The sequence below is a fragment of the Aspergillus saccharolyticus genome, assembly GCF_003184585.1.
Source record: "Aspergillus saccharolyticus JOP 1030-1 unplaced genomic scaffold BP01scaffold_24, whole genome shotgun sequence".
NCBI classification, from domain to species: domain Eukaryota; kingdom Fungi; phylum Ascomycota; class Eurotiomycetes; order Eurotiales; family Aspergillaceae; genus Aspergillus; species Aspergillus saccharolyticus.
Window position 1 is genome coordinate 351,305 of NW_020290634.1, and position 14,949 is coordinate 366,253.

General features: G+C 52.0%; 4 protein-coding genes across 4 annotated transcripts; 2 read left to right on the forward strand and 2 right to left on the reverse strand.

The window, feature by feature from the left end:
- The first annotated feature begins 140 nt into the window (after nucleotides 1-140).
- On the forward strand, nucleotides 141-2,710 carry BP01DRAFT_358283 (uncharacterized protein). The gene has a single exon (XM_025575391.1). It carries the CDS (start codon nucleotides 320-322, stop codon nucleotides 2,426-2,428), a length of 2,109 nt encoding a protein of 702 aa, XP_025429831.1. The 5' UTR covers nucleotides 141-319; the 3' UTR covers nucleotides 2,429-2,710.
- Nucleotides 2,709-4,148, reverse strand: BP01DRAFT_358284 (PIG-L family deacetylase). Its single transcript, XM_025575392.1, has one exon. The coding sequence runs from the start codon at nucleotides 3,887-3,889 to the stop codon at nucleotides 2,891-2,893; it is 999 nt and encodes a 332-aa protein (XP_025429832.1). The 5' UTR covers nucleotides 3,890-4,148; the 3' UTR covers nucleotides 2,709-2,890.
- A 5,415-nt stretch (nucleotides 4,149-9,563) lies between these two features.
- On the forward strand, nucleotides 9,564-11,937 carry BP01DRAFT_94157 (alpha-arrestin). Its single transcript, XM_025580251.1, has one exon. The coding sequence runs from the start codon at nucleotides 9,883-9,885 to the stop codon at nucleotides 11,467-11,469; it is 1,587 nt and encodes a 528-aa protein (XP_025429833.1). The 5' UTR covers nucleotides 9,564-9,882; the 3' UTR covers nucleotides 11,470-11,937.
- A 408-nt stretch (nucleotides 11,938-12,345) lies between these two features.
- Nucleotides 12,346-14,216, reverse strand: BP01DRAFT_393177 (integral membrane protein TmpA). The gene has a single exon (XM_025578218.1). The coding sequence runs from the start codon at nucleotides 14,006-14,008 to the stop codon at nucleotides 12,521-12,523; it is 1,488 nt and encodes a 495-aa protein (XP_025429834.1). The 5' UTR covers nucleotides 14,009-14,216; the 3' UTR covers nucleotides 12,346-12,520.
- Between the last annotated feature and the right edge of the window lie 733 nt (nucleotides 14,217-14,949).

Sequence of the window (14,949 nt, forward strand, 5' to 3'; positions counted from 1 at the left end):
GTCTAAAACAGTCGAGCAATCAAATGAGCTGCAGGGGAGGGGGATATGGGGGGGGAAGATGGAAATTGGGCGACTGTCACCCGCGGGAACATGAATGGGTGTTGAAAGAGACTGACAGGGATTCTTTGATCCCGCCAAGACCACAACAACCGCCCTCCATCAGTTACTCCGCTTTTAGAGAAGCTGCCTTAAGACTCCAGGAAAGTACAAGGATATCTGGCGGCAGTCAGCTTTAACCCCCTCTTTTTCTTTCCCCAGTCAATCTTTTACCCCATGTTGCTACTCGTCTGCTGGTATTTACTGCGCAATTTTTGGCGCGATGTTGCGATTCTTACAACCAAGTGAGTCTCTATGTTGGACTCGCTTGGGGTTATTCTGGTCCTCTTATCGTCCTTCTCGGCCAACCAATCTCCGCTATCACTATCAATCTCCACATCTCATACTTCGCAATCCTACTACAACCCCTTCGAGATCGGTAAGAGTCTGGACTAGGCCGCGCACAAGAAGGCAGGTGACGCCTTTGGACACGAAGAAGGATTACTTCCAGAAATATGAATACTTTCCAATGATGAGTACAACGGAAATTCTGAACAGCAATCCTGCTTCGGAGCGACGACGCGGTCCACGATGGGACACCCGGCAAGAGAAGTTGGCTTATATGCTTGCCAGCGGCCAACCAGACATGGTGATGGATGTTCTCACTGATCCTCAATTCAGCAATGTGGTAGGAAACTTGCCGGACTCCACCTTCATCGAGGCCTTTCTGCTTCTCTCTCCCGCCCACTTCATCGAGCCCTATCGCAACATTCACCGAGCGCTTCATCCGACAGCTGAAAGACTCATGCGCATCAAGCAGTTGAAACTCATCTTCAATGACTTCGCTGACAACCTCGCAAAAATTGTCCGCGCCAGGATCTCCGCTGGACGGTTCTTGGGCCGGGCGGAACTTACCCACCTTCTCGTTTGCGCGGGTGCCATGGGCGACATTCGAATGGCACAGAAGGCATGGCAGGTCATGGATTCCCACGAGGTGAAGCCCGACACCCAGTGTTACAACCATTATATGGAAGCGTTGATCTGGGAAGGGGCATTCACTGGCATGGAGAAATACCGCTTGAGAATGACCCCATATGCATATAAGCAACGAAAATACGGCCTCGCGGGCAGAGGCTGGGAGGGGTACGGCACCGCAGCACGCAGTGTACTCAGAGAAGTGCGAGGGGTATTCGAAGAGATGGTGGAGAGATCCATCGCACCGGATGAGATGACCTTCACGAACTTGATCATTGCATGTTCCCGCGTAGGCTATGTTCCTGGAATGAAGGATGTTCTGAAAACGACTTGGAATATAGATGTTGATGAATTGAAGACCGAAGAAGGCTGGTCAAGGCTGCCTGAGGTTTTTCACCAGGATCCGGCTTCACCCCTTCGTCCCACAAGTCGACTTCTCTTCGCAGTGGCTCACGCCTTCGGCACAAACAACGACATGGAAGCTGCACTCCGCCTAGTAGAAGCCATCTCGACGCAATACGATATACCGGTTCCTGAGAGGGTCTGGTGGGAATTATTCGAGCGAGCGTACGTCTTGTCACGTCGCAGGTTTGGTCCCGATGCCGAGAGAAATGCGAAAGGGCAGATAAGCCCGCTCATTGTGACCAAACTGTTCGATACAATGACTGCAGAGCCATACAACGTGCGTCCCACGATGGAGGCACGCTGCAAGCTTGCTAAGATGGCGTGGGAAAGCAAGCGTCTGAAGGAATTCAAGGCCCAGATGGCCGCTGCGTACGAGATTTTGAAAGAGACTCGGCGGAATCAACGGGAAGCGAGGTCGGCCATCGAGACGTTCATCAAGTGGCGCAGTCCACGGAATTCCCACCATACCTGGCAAACGCGTGACCTCGCCAATGCAGTATACTCCTATAACATCCTTTCAGTGCGCACAGCCCAACAGACCGAACTCATGAACAAGCTCGCCAAACTCCTGCTGATTCAGCGTTTATGGACGGGCCGAGATAATCCCGCATGGCAGACGAGTATATTTCCTAAAGTGCTGGAAGAGTGGAAGGACTTTCTCCCAGAGGAATTTTTCTTCTACACCGGTAGCGGCGTTGTGAATTTTCATGGACCTGTGCGCTGGGGCACCCAAAATCGTTACAGTGGGAAGCACATACCAATCCGACGGCCGTCGCCGGATAATGATGTCAAACCTGGGGATGAGGTTGGCTATGTCGACGACGAGTTCTTCTGGAAAGGCTTTTTGCGATTCAACCCAGACATTAAGCCGGACTCTGCATCCCTCAAGCTGCTATTCGAGCAGGTTCTTCGGGAAGATCGAGTCGCGTCTGAGATTGAGGACCCTCATCAAATCGAGTCTGTGATTTTCGGGCAGCAAGTCGAGTCTGGGGACCCCGAGTATCCCAAGTAGCGCTTTGCTATACTTAAAGGTACTATGGGACCATTGATATTGCGTGCATAGCGACTTCGTTCTTCGTCTTCTTAACTAGTGCCTGAACATCATGTTTTGTTCAAGCTCTTGCTTTCATCACAATTGCAGCGTCATTTAGCGATGTCTTTTCTCAAGCGAATGCTGCACAGCCTGGGGGTTTGTTACTCGATGCATGGGGCTTGATCGCCCGTGAGAATACCCTACCCATAGTGACATGTTACGAATGATTTCCTGTTTAGTGTTACTTTTAGTCCGGGTCGTAAAGAAACTAGAAAGAAACTCTACATGTGACCAGGGGTGGATCATACCTAAAGCTCCCTATTCAACGATAAGTCTCCCCTTCAGATAAGGAGACTGCACGATCATCGAGGCGGGATGGGTCAGAGTATCTATAGAATCTGCATCCCGACGCCTAGCGTACGAAGCTGCATAAAACCCAATTCAAATCTTCTCACGTCGTAGGTCATTGACAGCCATGTACCGCCCAATCGTGATCCAGCCCCAACGGAACCACACCATCTGACTCTGGTGGGCCTTCACCATTGCCGACTGGGCCGTCAACCACTCATTGACGGAGCTGACGAACAGAAGCCGAGAAGGGAGCTGGTCCTTGGAGCTGCGGCTTCCCGAGCCCGAGGCGATCGAGCTGAGTGCACCCCTCACCATCGTGAAGGGCGCATCGAGGACCCCGGCGTACTTGCGCACGATATTGGTCGTCGTCAGCGTGTACAGCGTGACGGGGCACTGGTATCCGGGACTATCCTTGACCAGGGTGCGCAGAAAATGCAGCGCGCCGTGATACAGAGATCGATGGTTGGGGTGATTGCTGATGCCGCCCTTATCGAACGTCAACAGCACGTCGATGGTCGCCGTCGGTGCCGCCGCTGCCCCTCCGCCTGACTTCCTTGTGGGCTTCGATGACGACATCTCCGGCGCAAACGCTGATGCGAGGATCGAGGCAACGTCGTTCTCCGTCCAGTGGGTTGTCATGCTATCCGGGAATCGGGTGGGGTCGTCCACGACGTACACGTCCGATTCGCTCCGCAGTCCGAGTTGCAGGGCGCTCTTCACAAGTTCTTTCTTGCGGATGTGTCCAAGACCGTCTGCGTCGCCTAGATATCCCATGAGCGGTGACGGGTTAGTGGGTTCGCGCTTGGCTTTGCTTCGCTTTGCCAATGAGGAGTGCATCAGGACGGCCATACCGGTACTCAGACAGAGAATCTTGAGGTGATTGCCATACTCCGGTTTAGTGAGGGCCAACACCGTAGGCGCGAAGAACATGGCCTCATCGTCGGGGTGGGCGATCAGTAGACAGATTCGTTTGTTGTAGAGGCGGGGGAAGGCCCCGGCAAAAGGCGAGGAAGAGGTTGAAGACAATGTCCAGAACATAAACACTACAGAGATCGCGAGACCTATCGTGATCAATGATGAGGTGTTCATGGTGAAAACGAGGTATGATGATCCAGACTCTAGAATTGTTTCTTGCAATTGGTTTGTTGAAGCTGCAATTGATATAATACCGCTGCTAAAGCTTGATCGGGATCGATTCTGAATGCCTCGTTCCGCAACGGCTACCTGACAGGTCAGTGCAGTTGAGCTTCAGACAAGAGAGCCACTTCTGGGTTTCAGGGGTTTCAGGGATATGGGACCAAGTCAGGGGTGCCTTTCATCACCGCAGAGACGGGTTGCATAGGTAAACTGGTGACGCTGTGCAGGAAAGGGGGACCTCGAGAGTCGGGATCTCCAATTCGTCGATCGCCGGAGCTCCATGGAGCTTGGACACGTGACTGCACGGATGCCTCACCAAGCGCTGACTTCTAAAGGTTCTCGAATGACATCTGCGGTTGTGGATTTGAGTTTGAATTGTTCTAGAATAGTGGGGAATCGTCGAAGCTATCGGTGACCTTGATCTCGTAGCAACGGTGTGTCCTTGTAACATTGCCATGATTATAGATTACGACTGGCGAGCCATGAGGAGCATTGGGCCATAATGTTTGGAAAGCCTCAATAAGTAGTTTACAGTTGCATCCATCCGGGTTCGCCAGAAAATGAAGGCAATATCTTATCACCAGCGGGGACGGAGTGTTAGAGAAGAAGAATAATATCCAATGAAGGTTCTGTGAAGGTTTGCAGAATAGGCCGTTGATAATGCATGCGATACTGTATGCCGCTGATTTTATCTAGATATCTAGGTAGGTACAGCTTGAACATGCCAGTTTCAAGCTCGTCGATTTACCACAGCAATGGCTAGGCAAGACGCCAATGTCAGGAGTCTAGATTGTATGGCGAGAACAAAATTGCTATATGTATGAAATAATCAAGACCACTCCATTCGAACAATTGCCCTTGATATACATGGTTGACCGGGTCATAGGACGGTACCTTGTCTGACGTACTGGTCCAAGCCGCGATTCTAGAACCTGTGCCCGAGACGTGCTTGTATATGCCCCATCCCGATCCCATAATCATTTGGTGGCCAAAGTCAAAGTACTCGCTCATCGGTGGACCGGCAACGCGTCAATTCAATCCTAAATCCCTCAAGAGAGCGCTAGGCCATTGCAACAACTCTTCACCTACAGGGTCCTCTATTCGCTCGAGTACAAGATTGAAGACAATATGCGCTCAACATACTCCGGAGTATGTTTCATGATCATAGCCGCGAATCATGGCCAAGATCATAAGATCCGCGCCTATACTGCAAGTTAGTCACACCGGTTAAAACAGCTTAGCGTTCAGGGCATGAATCAACGGCTTGTAGAAACCAGAAATTGCCCCCCCGGAAGGCGGTCCGCGGTGGTACCAACCCTGAGCCGCAGTTATGTACCGAGTACCGCACAGTCACACCGCGATTCCGCGGGCTGAGTTCCATGGATCTTGACCTTCTCCCACCCTCCTCAATCCTACTGTTTATTACTGGGGCAAAGATCAAAGAGTGGGCTAAGGTAACATTCATTGTCGGCCGCGGCAGTCGCCGATGTCCTTTGATCTTCTCGGGTGGTCTAACCTGAAATGCACAACCCCAATGAGGGCCTTGGTAGCAAATGGAGACCAGCAAGAAAATTTTTGCAACTGTCTGAGGCGCTAAGCAGTGTTAAGTGGTGGTAAGAGTCATCACGATGAAGTGGACTCTGATGGCGACCGGCAGCGATCCGGCTAGGCAAAACCTGCACGGTGTCCGGCGCCCCGGCCGGCCAAGTGAAACCACGCAGTGCTTCCACTGCCCAATCGAATGCGGGCATCTATGAACATGCCTTGTGGTATTTGTTCTCAGACTCTGCAAAGTGCAAAAGAGATGGGGCCCAAGCTCTTGCACGACCCGTGGAGGTCTCACAGAGTGATTTGTAGAGCGAAGAGCAAATAGCGCCATCACAATGCAGTGCGTGCTCGACAATTGGCCGCTTTCTTGATTGCAACCGACGATTGTCTGAGAGTAAGTAATAAGTTAAGGTACCTAGAGTGTACTCCGTAGTAACACCGACTTAAGACTCAGTGGGCGGGGGATCCCGCCCCCAAAAGGGGTATTGTCACGCCTGGCTCCGCGGGAAGCGAAGCTCGGAATAGGAGTTCCATAGGGATGCTGCTGCTCGCTAGGCCAGTTACTCCGAAGTAGGTAGTTGATGCGCCGCCGCGCTGATACCGTTCTTCACCAGCCGGGTAAATGGCTGCTTCATATCTCCTGACCAAAGCATGCATGCTCACAGAGTCAGGGAGTATCAAACGTCCAAGGTTCCAAGTGATAGGATAGAGGCAATTCCGCTATCGGAGTTGAGCCTTGGAGGGTGGTCGTTGTTATGGGGTAAGAAGGTGCCACTTTCAATCGACATACGAGAGGACTATACCGACTCCACAGTCCACAGATCCATTGCGCGAGTTAAGGTGTAGGAAAGCGGAGACAAGTCAAGTCCTCCATCTTCAACGCCTTGACATTTCTGTAACTACAATGTGGGTTGGGAGCTGCATCGGAGGAAGCGGAGTCTGTAGAATCATAGAATGAGAGAGAGAGAGAGACAGACGGGATTCATGGCGTGATCAGAGTCGGCCATTCGTAGCAGGGACCGACAACATGTGCCGAGATTCTGTCAGTCGGGACGATCACTCGGAAAAACAGCTGTTGATGTTAAGTCTTCGAGGCCGAAAGATGCTCAGTTACTATGAGTAAGGTAAAAGCCTGAAGTTGTTCAATATGGGGAGGCGGCGAGCCTAAGGAGGAAACTGTTAGGTAATGGGTAGGGCGGCAGCAAATACTCATTCGTCAGATGAACAAGAAATTCCCCTGCCAACAGGACAGTGCACGGCGTCTAGAACTGAACTACAACTCCGGGTGGGCTTCTTCTCATGTCATGTCACTAACTATCAGTTGGAATATCGCGAATACAACCAAAATGGCACTTCACTCAGAGTGACTCAACCTCCCTCGAGCTCTCCCTTCATCAAATACTAGAACCGAGGTATTTTTGATTACTGACTGAGGATGTTCAATGCATTGACCGGCAAGGATAGCCGGATGATGCAATGCCCCGCAAAGGTCGGGATTAAACTGCAGTGCGGGGAAAAAGAACTGGAATGGTGAGCTGATGTCCAGAAGGGTCTCGCACTAAACGGCTGCAGCAACCGTGAGGAATGAGTCGGTGGCTCAGCCTGTGTCTGGAGACTTGCCCCAAAAAGGTAGCTACGAGGAGAAGCCAGCTGCGCCTGAATTATTGGTTGCGCGCAACAACACACCAACGTTCATTGTCCACCTGTGCGGAGTACCTTTTTTGGGAAGAAATGTTTTGGGGACTCACAACTAAGGGGCATCAACCAAGAGTTGAATCAAGTGATGGGACCTACCCTTCTTTTTGAGTTTTACCACAGCAATCTATCTTTTGTTCTCCCTCGCTCAAATTTTCTTGCCTATTGTCGGCAAGTGGAGCCTGGACCGGAGTGTACTCGTAGCCTTGTACACCCTGCAAAGAATTTTTCTCCTGGAAGATTCCCAATCCGTACCACAGGACGCACAACATCCGGGTCTGATGGGGCTAGCTTCCTTTCTTTTTTTTTTTTTTTTTTCCTCAAGACCTTGGTTCCATCACTGACTCTCCATTGTTGTTGGCGCAAAAGTGCAACAAGCGGCAATGGACCCAGAGGATCTCCAATTAGCGTTGCAATGAGTGGCTGTACGGTATTGTATAGCCGAGTGATACAGGAAGTCACCGCCGGTATTCCACTAAGAAGAATAGGAGCAGACCGCCTTGTGCCCCTCGGGCTCGTACAGCGATTTGTGACGCCACGTGATGGTTCGATGACGGCAGCTGACCTTCCTGGATGAGCAAAGGAAGCGCCCGTTAGTGTAGGTGTGATGATCCGGTACTAGCAGCTTCTACCGCAACTGCTTCTGCTGGACGGATACTCCGTGCCGTCGTCGGTCTACAAAGCCTGCCATGCATGGCTGGCTCATTGATCTGTCATTCTGTTGTCAGTTCTCGGAATCGTACCCGATGACTTAGTACTGGTAGTAATTACTGGAGTACACCCACGGGGTTCACAAGCCACCATTGTATTGGTAAGCCTGTTAGGGGGGGAAACACTCTGTCCCAGCCTGAGGTGGTGGTCATTCCTGACTTCCAAGTATAGAACTTCAGGCTCATGGAGGTTGTCTAGAACCTGACTCAGCTTGAATCTGATACCTCCTGGACCCTCCGTCCAATTCTAGAACAGATGACATGACAACATTCTCCAGCCAGTTGACATTATTCCACCTCACCACCGATCTCATGGATTGCGTGTATCCGGCTAATGTGATGGTTCTCGTACGTGCAGAATTGCGCAAACACATATTGCGTATTCTCTTCAACAGGATTTACACCGGAGAAGGCTGTTCGTCCCTGGAGGCTCAGACCCGGCCCTAGCGTGAGTGAGTCATTGCGCCTGACCTCCCCCTCGACGGACGTGGATGAGAGGGCATCATACTAGGAAGGACATTCCGCGTACTCCAGATTCGAGTAAATTGCTTGACTGCACACCAAATTATCTGATGGAGGAGAAGGGTTCAACCACCCCAGCATCAACAACCTGCTTCTGCGCTGCGCGAGTCCATATGCACCCATCACATGCTGCCGGGGAAATCTATCCGTACTTAAGTGCGCGCCAGCCAGAATGCTTGGAGGGAGACTACAATTTCCGGCTTTCTCAGGTGTGGGAGGCTTTGGAGTTGAGCCCAATCTTTGATTCTGTCAAGATCTGGGGAATGAAAGCGATTCCAAACAACCCCCAGCCAAGAATATCTGACTTGAGACCATCAGATCATCGATTACGCAGAACAACCTGGGGCTAGAATCATTGATTGGTCAGTGGTTGTTCTAGAATAAGACGCATACGGCGAATGCCCACAATGGTGCTGAATAATCACGCAAATTACCTCAGGAGTCACCCTGGCTAAGCAATACTGGCTCTGAAGGTAGGTAGATACATTCAACTTACCTACTGCCAACCGAATCACGGTGTGTCAACGCGTTGCCCTCGGGGAATTATGGGTGCCACGGGACAGGTACCGCATCTACTCCGTACCTGTAGAAGAATATGGCGCTTTCCGTCGGAGACAGAGGTACGGTTATGTACGGAAACGGTACTGTAAGATCCACTATGACGCTTTTTCTGCCGTGCCCCACCAAGCCTCCATCGGCCGCCCGATGCGATGGAGACATTTTTCAGGGTGGCCAGACCAGGGAATTAATCGTACCTGTTACATGGTGTGGGAACGCCCTAGAAACAACCACGCTAAAAAAGAAAAAGGAGAAAAGAAAAATTCAACAATAGGAAAAAATAGAAAGTTAGGGAAAATGAGTCCTGAGGAGGGGGGGTGGATGAGTATATTTGGGTTGCAATTAGAAAAATAAGTAGAGCATCTCCTGCCTCATTCAAAGGCAGCTGCTCTCCCACCTCTACTTGCCAATTACTCTCTGTTTGCTTCATAGCCTAGATCTACTTCACTTCCTTTCGGTTGTTTCGATATAGACCACTATCTACACACTACAACCATCACAACACGATCATCTCTTCACTACTCGTCCATATCTTGTCTGCTGCTTGACCCCTCATCAACTCATTCCTTGAGCTCTTGACTGTAGTCAAAAGTTTGAATAGGTACAAGAATCAGTTCAATTGCAAGGAGATTATGTACTTGACAACCAACCTCATACTCCCACATTCACCGTGATATCAAGACAGCTTCACGCATACTAGTCTGTTCCCCGGTCTGGTCATATACTGCAGTCATCGTGGACCGTCACCTTCCGACATCCACTGCTCCCTGAGCAACACAACCTTCTACTTCCCGAGAAAGCCGCTGAGACACAATAAGCCACTACTCCCAGCTTGTGTGTCCTCGACACTGTTACTATACTTAGCTACCAAGGTTCCCCAAATCAGCGCGTCCACTCGCAACCGTCGCCACCATGCCAGGCCGTTTACTTTCCAGCTTTGTCCGCCCTTCCCTCTCCCATCATTCATCGTCCGTCTCACACTCCAACTCCTCGTCCTCCTCGTCTGTGAACGAGATCCCGAACAACACCGTGGCCTCTAAGAAGCCATCTACCCACCTGATCGTGGACAGAGCTCGCTCCCCCGAACGCCGGCTATCGTTCGCGATGGAGCATCTCATTCACCCTCACCGCGACCACAGCAAGGAGAAGCGACGAAGCCACGGCCGCTCCGCTCGTTCAAAGGAGCGTGCCGGCCATGACCACAGTGCCAATCCCTCTGCAAAGCTCGATGTGATTGTGGAATCCCCCCCGCTCGTGTGTTACGGTACCCCTGCCAATTCAACTGGCGCTTTATTCTCTGGACGCCTCAAAATTAGCATCGCTGAATTAGCCGGCATGATCACGCTTGACACGTTCGACATGCGTCTTATGAGCAAAATCACGACCAAGAAGCCCGTTTCGAGAGACTGCTCCAACTGTGCCTCGCGAACTGAGGAATTGACCCATTGGAGTTTCCTCACCGAGCCTCTCGCCCTGAAGAGCGGCGACCACGAATTCCCCTTCAGCTACCTGGTTCCCGGTCATCTTCCCGCTTCCTGCAACGGCTCACTGGGTCAGATCGAGTACTTCCTATCTGCACGTGCTCACAGCGTCACTGGGGAAGAGTTCACTTATAAGATGCCTCTGCACATCAAGCGCGCGATTCTTCCCGGCAACGACAAGTCCTCCATCCGTATCTTCCCCCCCACCAACCTCACCGGTCGTATTGTCCTTCCGTCCGTTGTCCACCCCATCGGTACCTTCCCCGTGCAGATGACGTTGAGCGGCGTGGTGGATAAAGGCGAGGAAACTCAGACCCGCTGGCGCCTGCGAAAAATGATGTGGCGGATTGAGGAACACCAGAAGATTGTCTCTACAGCCTGTGCCAAGCACACACACAAAATCGGAGGCGAGGGCAAGGGTGTCCTTCACCAGGAGACCCGGGTCATTGGTCATAACGAAGAGAAGGACGGCTGGAAGACGGATTTCGACACCGCCGGCGGTGAAATCAGCATGCAGTTTGAAGCCAGCATCAACCCATCTTGTAACCCAGTGTGCGACCTCGAAGCTTCTGGTGGTCTGGAAGCTCGTCATAACCTCGTCATTGAATTGATTGTTGCCGAAGAGTTCTGTCCCAACCGCAACACGAGACTCATCACCCCGACCGGCGCAGCGCGCGTTTTGCGCATGCAGTTCCACCTGCTTGTTACCGAACGAAGCGGGCTTGGCATCAGTTGGGACGAGGAAATGCCACCAGTCTATGAGGACGTTCCTGCTAGTCCCCCTGGATACACTATGCTGGACGGAAGCAGCATCATGGAAGACTACCATGGATCTCCTCTGCATCTTCCGGAGTATGAGGAATTGGACCGCATGGAGTCGCTGCGCCTGGACAGTGACTCGACACATTCCTCCTCAACACGGGGACGCTCTCGTATTACCCCCGATGATTTATCGGCCGAGCCCTTGGAACTCGAGACAAGAACCCGAGCCATGTCTCCTGTCGAGCCTGAGGCATAGACCGATCTCAATACTGGCCGTATTGCGATCACATATTTCCAACACATCTTCAAAATCGGTTGACCTTAGTCACCGGACCTTTATGAATTCACGACTGCTTACGAAATTCAACGATTTCCCCCGCAAAAGGATTCAAGGATTCGTCCTCTTGCACTCTCAACAGTTTCCGAAAATCGGGTTCCAGGCTCTCACTACCTCGTCTAATCGCTAATTGTCTCACCCCTGTGGACTGTGGAGGAAAATACAAAAAGTTTGTTATAGAAATTATGTTATGCTGGGTGAATTTCTGTGCTTTGGATGATACCCATTATCTGCTGTCAAGTCCGAATATTTTCATTTGTCTATTCCTGTTACTGGCATCATACATACCCAGGTACATACATTTCCGCTCGTGATGTGGACATCTTTCTACACATAACGTTTATGATTGAACAAAATGAATCAATGACAAATCACCTCTTTCAATTATCTATCTTTGCACAGCTAAGTAACAATTCAAAAGGTAGGCTAGACGTAGGAGTATCGCTACCTTTTGAAGAAGGCTGTTTACATACAGGGTCTAAAAACCAACCAGCTGGCCATGACCCCTTAAAATTGAGAGACTACAGTCCAAACCGGAGTCTCCAGGCTGAGACGAGTGATCGTCGTACTAAATCTAATAGATTGAGGAAGCACTGCACGTACCCACTGCACGTACCCAGCGGACTGCTACATACTGAGACCCCTGCAAACCGGACAGGCACATGAAACGCGGCGCGGATCTCTCTTTGGAATGTTTGCATGCAACGCCCGCCTCCCCCAGAGAAGAACAACTGCGTCATTCGATTCTCACTAGATTCAAATCTTATATACAGTGACACAGAGTCCCTTACAGGGCTCGAGTCGTGTCTGCTCCAGAATTGCTCTGTATTTCCTTCTTCCCTACGCCATGAACGCCCCATTGTACTAGCACTTGAAGAACAACAACGCCTGCTGAATAGTGATCGAAAGCAATACCCCATCCCGGGTATATATACGGCAACAAACAACATCTCTCTCACACACACACAGCTCACGAGTCAAAGATAGGCCCAAACGCAGGAGTTCCACTCGACTCTAACTCATACACCACCTTCGCCGTGAGGACAGGATTACTGATCACACAAACCGCCTCCGCATCAAACTCCCTCACGATCCGACGAATCAGGGGCACCATGTCAATACGCCCGGACTGATTCGTATCGATGACGACAGGGTTAGGATCCATCCTGGCCACCAGATCCAGGACGTCTTGCCCGTACGTCTTCAACGGGGCCCGGGTCTGCCATACCACCCGGAGCGCGGGACGGTTCTCGTCGCCCAGGAAGGACAAGCACGGCCCGATGCCCGAGCCGGTGGTGACGACGACCACACGCCGGAAAACGCGCATCGCGTACGCGAACCCGTAGATGAGGACGCCTCGTTTCCACAAGTGCGTGGGCGGGTTCTGGATGCAGGCGGCCGTCCAGTCGCCGGCTTTGGAGACCAGACAGGAGAAGCTCTTGCCGTTGTTGGCGGGGTCCGGGAACGTGGCGAACCCGTGCCAGTCTTGCAGCGGGTGGCGCGCGAGCTGGATGCCCTTGCCAAAGGTGGTGGTGGTGTGGCTCAGATGCAGTCGCACGGCGTGCGAGGAGAGGTGCTCGGGCTGCACTGTGACTTTGCGGAGGAGGGTCCACGGATGCACGATGGCTGCGACGGTGAGCACCAGGAACCAGAAGGCCGGGAGTTTGACGAGAAACTTCCCGAGGGGTTCGTTAGACTCGCGGCTGACTTCGTCGGCGAAGACCATGAGCAGGATCACGAAGAGCGCGACAACGAGCCAGCCGAGGAATCGGTGGATGAGCTCGAAGTAATCGTGCCTCTTGATCCGGAATCTCGGGTAGGCCACGAGGATGATGCAGAGCAGCAGGACCAGGATCAAGTACGCTAGGACTATCGGGGCTAGAGAATTTGTTGACCCCGGCGATGAGGGAGCCCAATACTCCCATGATAGGAGGCCAACAAAGCCGGCATACCAGACAAATGAGGCTATCCCGCATCCGCTGTGGACACCGCCATAGTGGTATACCTTGGCTGCAATGCGTCGGATCCGAAGAGGAGCGGATCTTGGTGTGGACGCTACGATAGTGAAGATCGAGTTAACGACCAAGGGTTGCCGGGCAAGGCCGCATGCAAGCAGGTTGCCTGCAGCAGCGTTCACCAGCGCAAGTAGCTTCCGATCCGTTACCATGACTGCGATGAATACAGCTATGTTGGCCAAGAAGACCAAAGAGAACAGACGGCGGTAGATGTTGAGGAATATGAATCGGACCGCAGCAAATCTGCGCTTCTCGACGGCTTGCGCCTCGAGATCCACAGATCCATGTTCTGAGTCCTGATAATACGACTTTTCCACTTTCTCTGACAGGACCGTGACGGTAGAGGCTTCTGTGAATGTTGTTGATGTGCTCGGACTTGCCGGACCCGATGCGCATACGGCCGCAGGCGGCACTGATATAACGCTTTCCACGACAGTCGACATAATGTTCCAAAGGGGGCTTTGAGAGTCGAGTTGGAGATCGAGAAGGACGAGCCCTAAGGTAAAGCAGAGGAGCAGATGCAGGTAATCTTCAGGACCAAAGGATTGGAGACAGGAGAGAGAAAGAATCCACAGGAATGACGATGCCTCGATTGGTACCAATGGGCGAACGAGTGTGATCCACCATGAACCTGCATCTCCCAGGGACGGGTATAGGCGTCTTTTGAATCCTTATGCATGACGACATCTGATCATGATGCAGCTTGGCTGTTTCTCAGAACGTGGGCTCACATTGAGCATCTGGGCTTATCTCGCTTGCAGACCACGGTCTCTTGTCCTCACCACCTGAGATCATCCGCATGCGGTCCACCTCGGCATTCTCAGCTTCGCTGTTCGCCTCGCTATCATGATGCCAGCCTCCGTTACGTTCGACACTATTGAGGGGAGTCTGTTCCGCGATTGAGATCCTCTTGGTATCTACCAATCAAGACCGGGAAACGATATCATGTCTGCCACTTCTCAGCTGTTCATTCTCCGAATGAGGAAGTCAGAGAGCCAATGAATGTCTCATCCGAGAGGGGATATCCCCTCCGCGTGCCGTGACCGGTGGTTCCAGCATCAATGACGACTTGATGGAACGGTCTAGAGATGCGATGCACCAGCATTGGCACGTTGAGTGGCTCATGCAGGACGGCCAGGGTTTCCTGATCGACACTAGCACTGAAGCCTTGGGCCAGGACGCAAGAGTGCTCGCCACGAAGGTTCGTATTCTCCACCGATCCACGACTGGAGCTGAGAGGGTTGCATCGATAGTCGAACAATCCGTGCCCTTGAAGTGGGCAGGGTCTGTCGCGTTGCATGGTCTGACAGGCTCGGCAAGCATACAAGGACCCATGCAGAGGGCACGGTTTCCCTGCTTTTCCCATTTGATCTCATTGGAATGG

Bases quoted from the DNA above. Each gene is read 5' to 3' on its own strand.
- BP01DRAFT_358283 (XM_025575391.1), top strand. From the start codon at position 320: ATGTTGCGATTCTTACAACCAAGTGAGTCTCTATGTTGGACTCGCTTG.
- BP01DRAFT_358284 (XM_025575392.1), bottom strand. From the start codon at position 3,889: ATGAACACCTCATCATTGATCACGATAGGTCTCGCGATCTCTGTAGTG.
- BP01DRAFT_94157 (XM_025580251.1), top strand. From the start codon at position 9,883: ATGCCAGGCCGTTTACTTTCCAGCTTTGTCCGCCCTTCCCTCTCCCAT.
- BP01DRAFT_393177 (XM_025578218.1), bottom strand. From the start codon at position 14,008: ATGTCGACTGTCGTGGAAAGCGTTATATCAGTGCCGCCTGCGGCCGTA.